At 38.9% G+C, this 9995-nt stretch overlaps 1 protein-coding gene across 1 annotated transcript; it reads left to right on the top strand.

Annotated features, from left to right (window-relative positions):
* The first annotated feature begins 6306 nt into the window (after nt 1-6306).
* LOC116112958 (transmembrane emp24 domain-containing protein p24delta3-like) lies at nt 6307-9633 on the top strand. Its single transcript, XM_031399081.1, has 4 exons — nt 6307-6630; nt 8280-8492; nt 9160-9236; nt 9325-9633. The coding sequence occupies exons 1-4, from the start codon at nt 6415-6417 to the stop codon at nt 9467-9469; spliced, it is 651 nt and encodes a 216-aa protein (XP_031254941.1). The 5' UTR covers nt 6307-6414; the 3' UTR covers nt 9470-9633.
* The last annotated feature ends 362 nt before the right edge of the window (nt 9634-9995 follow it).

Here is a 9995-nt window from a genome sequence, read left to right as displayed (position 1 = left end):
AGAAATGAGTTCCGACAGCAGGGTGTTCCTGAAAAGCCCTCCAAGCATGAGGAACTCTTGAATGGAGATAGTGATGATGACAACAAGAAAAGGGAAAATTAGCAACTCGGCATTCATGTATGAGGTCGCTCAATTACAATGTGTGGCATTTAGTTTAACTTCATGCTTAAAATATGAATGCCACTCCGAAAGCACATTTTAAAGGATTGAGCTTATTATGTATTTTTTTAGGATGTCAAACATTTCCCCCAGATGCTCAATGTGGCTTTTGACGACCTTTGACTTGACGAGCATATCGTCGATGTATACCTCTATAGTCTTGTCGATTTGATCGATGAACATCTTGTTCACCAAGTGTTGGTAGGTCGCCCTAGCATTCTTGAGGCCAAATGGGATAACTCTGTGACAATAAATTCCACGGTTAGTAATAAATGAGGTATGCTCTTCATCGGGCTAGAACATCAAGATTTGGTTATATCTCGAATACGCATCCATAAAGCTAAGTAATGTGTTTCCACTTGTCGTATCTACAAGTTGGTCTATCCGTGGTAGCGGAAAGCTGTCTTTTGGACAGGCTTTATTCAGATCCGTGAAGTCGACGTAAGTCTGCCACTTGCCATTCGACTTCTTGACTAGGATTGGCTTGGCAAGCCAATTCGGGTACTTCACTTCCTTGATGAAGTTGATGTTCAAGAGTTTGTCAACTTCATCCTTGAGCGCTCTAAAGCGCTTTGCATCTATAGACCTTCTTTTCTGCCTTATCGGCCGAGCTTTTGGGTCGATGTTCAGTCTGTGACACATTACCTCGAGGTTGACCCCCCCATATCTGCATGTACCCATGTGAAAACGTCAAGATTTTTCTTCAAAAATCTCGCCAAATTATCGACTATGTCGTTACTCAGTCTATTGCCAACTTTCAGTACGCGAGTTGGATCTTCCTGGCTGAAACATATTTCTCGCAGCTCTTTTGTCAGCCCTAATGCGGGTTATTCTTTATGGATGTGAGGATCAATGGTATCCTCGAGAGGCCCAAGGTTTGGCTCAGATTCTATGATAACCATTGTTCTCAGGAGCAGCCATTTTTGTGCAGCATTTATGGCACAGTTGTAACATTCCCAAGATTCCTTTCTATAGCTTCTAATCATTGTGACTCCCCAAGGATTTGGGAACCTCATTGCTTGGCAGCGCACTGAAGTGACTACACTCAAGTCATCCAAGATTGGTCTTTCGAGGATGACATTGTATGTGGTTGGGCGGTCTACCACTCGGAATTTGGTCATCACTATCTTGATCTTGGGCTTTGCCTTGAGAGTCACGCTGAGGTCGATCATCCCCTTAGGAACCAGGCTATCCCTGATAAATCCATAGAGCGGCAAAGGGCATGCCCTCAAATCTCTCTCTATTAACCTCATTCCTTAGAAATTCCCAAGAAAATGATTTTTGCTACACTCCCATTATCGACCATCACCCTTAGTACTCTAGCATTGCCGATTCTTGCTGCGATTATGATTGCATCATGATTATAGTGAGGGTATTCTTCACACTCTTCGATTATGAACCCTACCACCTTGCTCTCTTATCTAAGCCGTTTCGGCGGCTTTTATTCATAAATAATTATTTAAGGGACCGAATATGTTCTGGCCTTACGAGCATATTGCTCGCGGGCATGCCTTGAACTGTTCTCTATGTCGGGCCTCCAGTAGATTGTGCCTACTAGGACCTTATTGTTGGCGTTTGTCAGGACTTACTGGACCTGGTTTTGGACCTAATTGTTTTGCTCGCTAGCTAGTGCCTCCTTGACAAATTCCTTTAGTTTGCCCCTTCGTATCAGGTCTTCGATGGCATCTTTGAAAGCCCAACACTCATTGGTGTTATGCCTGATGTCTTGGTAGTATCGACAATATTTTTGCCGATCTCTTCTACTTGGAGCCCCCCTCATCCTTTCTGGAGTGGGCAGTCTTTTTACCTCACGGGAGATTTCGTAGATGTGGGCTATGTCTTGGTTGAGGGGGGTATATTCTGCATACCGCAAGAAGGGCTTCCTGTCCCTACGGTTATTTGTTCACTATCTTTTTTGTGACCTGTTGCGGTCCCTATCTTTGCAGTCTTGGCGCCTGCGCTTATCTGATGGGCGATCTTGTCGCCTGTCCAGGGCTCCTCGCGTCGAGTTTCTGGCCAATGCCGCTAGTGAGTTTTCCACTCGCTGGTGTTTTGCAGCCATTTGATAAAACTTGGCCAGACTTACGTGGTCTTCACTTTGGAGCCCTTTCCATAGCTCTGTGTTTAGCCTAATGCCAGCAATTAGCAAAGTCTGGATTGACTCTTCGGGTGCCTCTACGACCTTTGCTTGCTCGTTCTGTAACCTTGTTAAATACGAGGTCAGGGTTTCGTCTCTCTCTTGACAAATATTGCCCAAATAGTTGAGCGGTATCGCGAATTGTCTCCTCGCCTGGAATTGCCGCAAGTATAGTGAGGAGAATTGTTGCTAAGAACTGATGGAGTTTGCCTTGAGTCTTTTGTACCACCTCTTGGCATCTCCTACTAATGTGACCGCGAAGTAGCAGCATTTCGCTAGGTCACAAACCTGGTGCAACTCCATCAGGTCATTGAAATTGTCGAGGTGGTCTCTAGGGTCTCATTTCCCTTTGAACTTACTCTCTAGCGCCCTTAATCCCTGTGGCAACGGGGCCTAGTGAACCTTCTCTATGAAAGGGGAACTCACTATTTCTTCTGCCGCACCGTTCTAACGAGCCCTTAAATCATCGAATATTCTCTGCACATGATCCAAGTCTTCATTGTGATTGCCTTGGCTAGCTCTGTTCAACCTTACCTCAAGCAAGTGAGTTCGCAAATCTGTCGCTTGTGAACCCCCTTTATTACGCACATTGATGCGCAAGGTTGAGTCATGATTGCTCGATTGATAAGTGTTATCATGCTCATCAGTGCGTTGCTCACGACGTCAATTATAACTAGAACTGATACGTTTACAAGTCCTAAAACACTTGTAAACATGAGTGGACAAGGAATTACAAGTCCTAAAACACTTGTTAATTCGGTTGAATCAAAGAATTGCATTCCAAGTCCTAAAACACTTGGATTGTGGAGTGTGGAAAGCATTGGAGGAGATTCGGCCCAAGCAAGTCCCAAGGGGAGAGAGAGCCCAAGCACTTCGGCCCAAACCATTCCAAGCCCAAGCCCAACAAAGGAAGCTCAAGTCCACCAAGAGAAAAGCCCAAGTGTTGAAGTAAGCCCATTCGGCCCATTTCTCATTCCAAAGGGGAAAGTCCACTTGAACCCTTATTGGATCCAATTGCAAGATCTTCAAGGCCCAATCTCTTGCACCCTTATTAGTAGACTTGATTAGGATCATTGATCAAGTTTTGGGCTAATAAAGTGAGTTTTTTCAACTAATAGGGTGGTTGAAGACATGAACCCTAGAATTAGGGAATCATGTCCCTTTTTGCATTAAATGGGTATGGCCTTAAATTTGAATGGAAGGCTTGTAATTTTTGTGTAATATTTATTAATTTTCATTTTCTTGTAATGTATTTGTTGATTACTCTTTTAACCTTGTAATTGCCTATATAAAGGCAACTATTCTCCTTGTAAAGTTAGTTCATGAAAATTATCAAAAACTTGGTTTAACCATTGAGAGAACTTTGTGTTCTTTTTGAGATTTCTTTATCCAAGTCTTGGCAAGGAGATTTGGTGGTGAATCGATTCAAGTTGGTGGAGAATTCCTTTATGCTTGAAGTGTTTATTCTTGTCTTAGCCTAAATTTGCAAGTAAGTGCAACATTGCTTCCTTTTGTGTTTGGCCGAATTTGAGCTTGATTTTAGGGTATATTTTGTGTTGTTTGTTGTTGAAATTTGGTTGGATTTGGATCAAGAACGTTGATCATTGCCAGATTGGCATACATTACTCATCTCGCGGGCTTATGTAGAACGGGCCTACCTTGGGTGTGGGTTAAGATCGACATGTTGACGCTGAAGATTCTGTCGGGTAGGTCGAGCGTCTCATGGGTGACTGTTGCCTTCGCTTTCATCCATTGGTGCTTTCCCTGGCCCCCTCCTAGGGTTAGTTTGCCCGCAAGACTCATGCTCGTGGGCGAAGGGCATCCTTTGACATCGGGGGTGTTGGTCGCCCCTTGGCGCCGACAAGCCAGATTGGTCCTCGGTAGAAGTCTGACCCATTAGGGTGGGATCAGTGAAATACAGTTGCTCGAGATTTTGGGTAGTTGGTTGCTGATTTCTTAGCTCAGCCACGTTCTGTTGCACTGCCTACGCAACCATAGTTTTGATCATCTCACCAACTGGCCGTTTTTTGGATTTGACGTTCCTACCCCCTATTTATTCATGGCATGCTGAGATGGCAGCAATGGTGGTCGATGCATAGTGGTGTTCTGTTGCACCTCTTAATGGGCGGTTTCCATGTCGTCGTGGTTTTCGGTGGTGGTTTTTGATCTTGTGCGTACCATCGTGGGCTTAGAGTAGTTAGATTGATAAGGTTGTTTGCCATAATTTCTGAGATGTTGGCGGGGGCCCTACTTCTAGCACCAAAATATTAATACAAAAATCTGCACCAACTAGAGTGATCTGATCAACTTTGGTGGGGTCAAAATTGGTGTGTGCGTGATTATGGATAATCAACAATGAAAAAATAAAAAATTTAAAGGAAAAGATGGCACATAGATTTTTAAAGTGGTTCGTTGAGATAAACTCTTAAGCCTACTTCCATTGTTCTTTGTATTTGCTGTGTGAGCTTATAGTATAAGTTCTATGAAAATTATCTAAACCCTTTTTCATCATTTGAGGGGGTTTATATACAAAGTTTGTACAAAAGGAAAGAGCGAAATTAACGGGATTACTATTGAATTGAAATATAACTTCGATATTTTTGCGATTGGGTGCTGTGATTGCGTAAGGATTGCTATCAATTTGATCATTCCTAAAATATCTGGGATCTGAAGTTATCTAGGAATTGGTTGAATGATCATTCGGATTGTTCACGATTAGCTTGTGTTGGCTTCAAGCTATATCTCGACGAGCTTATGTTGGGTCAGACAACTGGTAAAGTCGAACTGATTTTGGGTCGAGCTAGTACCTCGCAACTCCCCGAGCTTGGTGGAAAAATCACACACAATAGTTAGTATACAATTAAAATTTAGATTGCTATAAGTTAGTAAATATTACTAAATTACCTTTTTACGGTTTATCTTAACACCTAAAATTTAATAACAATAAATTTTTTGTTGTTTCTAAAACTTAAAACATATTTTTATTATCTTACTATAGATTGCAGTGGTTAATATCATTAAGAGTAAAAGTCATGTTCCCACCCAAGGTTTGGCGAAATGACAAGTTTCAACCCCTGGTTTTATAAATTCTAGATTCTCACCCTTAAACCAACACCGTTAGCAATTTTTAGCCCTTAAATTAATAAATTACTTATTTAAACCCCAAATTAATAGAGGGTGCATTTTAACAGGAGGCGATGCATGTTAGCAAATGTCACCACCTGGTTTTTTTGCTATTTTGTGGTGACGGCAACTTTCCCCGCTACCACCATCCTAATCCTCGTGCCTCCTTGATACCCCACCCGCCGACCACGCCAATCGCCAGATTTTGGCCTATTTGTGACTCACAAAATCGTCCCTCCATTTCTGACCAAACCCGACCAACAAAATCCAGTCTCTCACCATCCATATATTCACCGACCTCTCATCTTCAAAAGCCCCAACATTCTCGACCGAGTTATCTCCCTAATCGTCAGCAACCTCTCCTAGGTTTTCTTGTACGATTTTGTGAGTTTGGGTTGAAATTGGAGTTTTTCCAGTTGATTGGGTGAATTGGTAGTCTCTTTGGAGTGATTGATTGTTTGGGACTGTTTCTATGTTGTTTGGGTGTCTTTTCTGGCTGGTTTCCAACCATTGGTGACTCACCATTTTCCTCCCCATCTGTGCACACCAAGTGTTTGTGAAATTGCCCCCGCCATCCCCCCACCAACCTTAATGTAGTGAAAATGACCATTTTACCCTTTGACCATTAAAGTAAATGATTTTCTATTAATTTAAGGATGAGAATCTGGAATTTTTGAAACCAGGGGTAGAAACATACGTTTTGTCCAAACCTTGGGTGGGAACATGTTGTTTGCTCTTATCATTAAATCCTTTTCAAATCTCATGCTTTCATTTCATTAACGAAGCCCGACTCGCCCCTAAAATTGGGCCTGTCAGCAGCAGTCTAGAGTTTAAGCACAAATGAAAAAGCAGACGTGGCCTTCCCTCTTAAGACCTTAAATTAATAATAGTAACTGCTAACCACAACCGATTGCCGTTGTTTCAACTTTCACCAATACACAGATCCAAACTTTTCAAACTCATTCATTGATTCGAAAAATCAAATATTCAAATCGATGGCGAACCCTGCTAACTTGCGCTGGGAGGTCCTTTTGCCCCTTTTTTTCCTCTCCTTCACGTTTAATCTCATGTTCGGTCACGCCATTTGGCTGAATTTGCCGCCCTCCGGAACCAAATGCGTGTCCGAAGAAATTCAGAACAACGTCGTCGTTCTGGCCGACTACCTCGTCGTTTCGGAGGATCACATGCATATTCCCACCATCTCCGTCAAGGTATCTCTTTCCTTTATTAATTTAATTCAATTGAATGGATCAAATTTAGGTTAGAATTGAAATTAGTTGCTTTGACTTTTTAATTAGGTTTGTACTTTTCTTGATGTTATTGGAAAATTTGGTAGATTAGAAACTAAGAAAGCTTGAAATGAGGATCTTGTGATGAATTATGATGATATTATTGTCAGGTTTTTTTTTTTTTTTTTTTTAATAGGTTTTTGAGATGTTGAATATCAGTTTGTCAATGTTACATTCCATGTTATAAATGCCTAGAACCCTCTATAACAAGTTAAAAGGTGTATATTCCGTGTTATGGCTCAAATTCGTTACATGTTTGACTTTAAATGTTTCGGTCATTTTATAACAAATGGTTGACTTGGTGTTGTTGCGGGAATTTCAAATTCCCGTGAATGGTCAAATTTCTATTGGGCATGGAATGATCAAAGCTATTTACATGGTTTGTGTATGGTTTAGGGCGGTTTCTAGGGAATAGATTCAGCTATGTTGCGAAAGCTCTGACTTTCTTATCCAACAGCACTCAAATGTGTTCTTTGTAATAGTGTATTTTTCAGAATGCTTTTGGTAATACCACAAGCGCTTTCAAATTGCTAGAAGCATTCATCTATTTTGTAGTACTTCAAAGACTTATACAGGATGAAAAAAGTGCTAACAGTGCTTAAGAAGGAACATCGTTTAGGTGTTTTCTTAGATGGTTTTTTTTTTCCTTTTTTAAGTCAAAGAAGCATTTTACAAAGCACTTGATAGGTGCTTTTTCAAATATATGTTTCTACTGACATTATTTTTTTCTCTAAAGCACTTTTTACAAAAAATAACTTCTAAGGTCATTCAAAACTTGTCATGGGTTTGTAATGCTTGTTGGAGCTTGTTTTCCATTGTTATTGAGTTGTAGGTTCTTCTTGCATGTGCAAATGAAACAAAAATTGAAGAAGTTAAGCTGATATTATTTAGTTGTTAAATTTAGAGGGTGTCAATTGATTTTCTTTATTTAGTATGGTTTGCTTTCTATCATGTGATTGAACTTTTTGTTGTGTGAACATGTAGATTAGAAATGAATATGTCATACATAGCAGGTAATTGTTGATCCAATTTGAAGTTGCATGTATTATATCATTGCTTGGAGATATCTTGTTGCCAACTCAATAGATAGAACAATTTGAAGTTGCTTGGAGATATCTTGGAGACAATTTGAAGTTGCATGTATGATTCAAGACAACCCAAAAAAAATATAATAATAATAATAAATAACAAATTATATAGTACATTTTGTATCTTATCTTATTGCTTGTTTGAGATATCATTTTTCATACCTAAGGAATTAGCTATGCTGTAAATTCTTTGCCTTCTTGTGCAAGGGATCAAATGGTTTTTTTTCCCCTCTAGTTTGTAAGAGTGAAATTTGTTCTTTCTCCAAGTTTGTGGTGGATTTTATTGCACGGCGAATAAATTTTTGTGTCTAAATTGAGTTGTAGATTTTTTATTTTTTATTTTTTTTTATATGCAAAAGAAATAGGAATCAAAAACTTCTTGGGATGATATTTCATTTTTGCTGGATATTATATAAGCAAACACTTTGCCCTTTTTGTTTGATTTGGTTGCAACTTTTAACAGCATTTTGTGTTACAATATAGGTAACTTCACCATATGGGAATAATCTTCATCACAAGGAGAATGTGACACATGGCCAGTTTGCTTTCACAACTCAAGAAGCTGGCAACTATTTGGCATGTTTCTGGCTGGATGGCCATAATCCAGCAGCTAGAGAGGTAACTGTCAATATTGACTGGAAAACGGGAATCGCAGCTAAGGATTGGGAATCAGTTGCAAGAAAAGAGAAAATTGAAGTGAGTACTGACATTTCTTTGTTTTCTTTATACTGGATCACGATCTGTTATATTAGTATTTTTAACTTCATTTATTTAAGTTATAATATTTATTAGAGTTATGAGTTAAAAAGGCGCAAAACTATTATTAGCTGTACATTTCTCTGGCACCTTCTCTAACTTATTTCTCTAATATCGGGTGCAAAGAAGTTGCACTGTCAATGAACTATGGAGGACACTATAGCAGTAATAGAAATAGAGTTTGATTTATCAGCAAACTTTAGTCTGATTATTAGGTTTTAAGAAAAACCCTTTTCCCTTCACTTATATTTACCCAAAACTTGTTTTATCAAGTTAAAGATATGTATCTTAATTTTTTTATTTATACTATCAATACATATGATTAAACAATGGTGAGTTCGAGAAAATGCCAATTGTATGAAACTAAAGCTTATATCACTATTTAGGTAATTTCAGATCATTTTTGGAATTTTATTTATGGTCTGGCCTTAACGCGATAAAACGTAATCTTTAGAAGTTTGAAATGAAGGACCAAATCTCATGTGGTCTAGTATTAATTTCCTTACCCAGCAGAAAATCACTCAGATATGTTTGCTTTCATATGGATTTTCTTTTCTATTGTTACCCTTGACCGTGCATGGTTTTATTTTGCATTGCTCACATATAGGGTGTGGAACTTGAACTGAGGAAACTTGAAGGAGCGGTAGAGGCCATCCATGAGAATCTACTCTATCTCAAGAGCAAGTAAGCTTTCTAACTGTAGTCGGAAATGATCCTAACTTTTCTTTCTTTAGAATTAGCTAATGTCGATCACTGTGGCATATGCTGACAGGGAAGCAGAAATGAGAGCAGTGAGCGAGAAAACAAATACTAGAGTAGCATGGTTTAGTATAATGTCTTTGGGAGTTTGCATCATAGTTTCAGCCCTGCAGGTGTTGTACCTAAAGCGTTTCTTTCAAAAGAAGAAGCTGATATAATTTTCTATTGACATTTTATTTCTCGATAAAAAGAGGAAATTATAGAACACTTGTTTTTATTGGCTGAAGAAAGAAATATTTTAGTAGGAAGATTTTGATACATTTACTGAGCATTTAGCTTTTAATATTATACACAAAAGCTTTACTGAGCATTTAGCTTTTAGTATTATACACAAAAGCTTACTTCTTCATTCCTTAAATCAGCATGATCTCTAACATTCTTGATATGCTTATGCTCATTGCAGCTTGCTTTATATCTATCTGCTTGTCTCAACTTGTTGAAAGTAATCTTTACTTTGTGCCTTGTCGGTTCAATCTTACAAGAGCAAATGCATTGAATTTTCTTACCTTTTTTATTTTTTTGCGACGACCCCCTTGATAGGTAGTATTTTGATGAATTTTCATTAATTTTTGGGTGGTTGTTTGAATTTGTTTTTGGGATTCAAGAGTGTTTTAAGTATCAATTTCTCATTGAAAATGTATTTAGTAGATTTTCTTGAAGGGATATGATCTTTTAACTTAAATT

Source organism: Pistacia vera, unplaced genomic scaffold (genome assembly GCF_008641045.1).
Source record: "Pistacia vera cultivar Batoury unplaced genomic scaffold, PisVer_v2 Contig671, whole genome shotgun sequence".
Lineage (NCBI taxonomy): Eukaryota > Viridiplantae > Streptophyta > Magnoliopsida > Sapindales > Anacardiaceae > Pistacia > Pistacia vera.
Note: the sequence above shows the minus strand (reverse complement) of the source record. Positions and strands in the feature narration are given on the sequence as shown.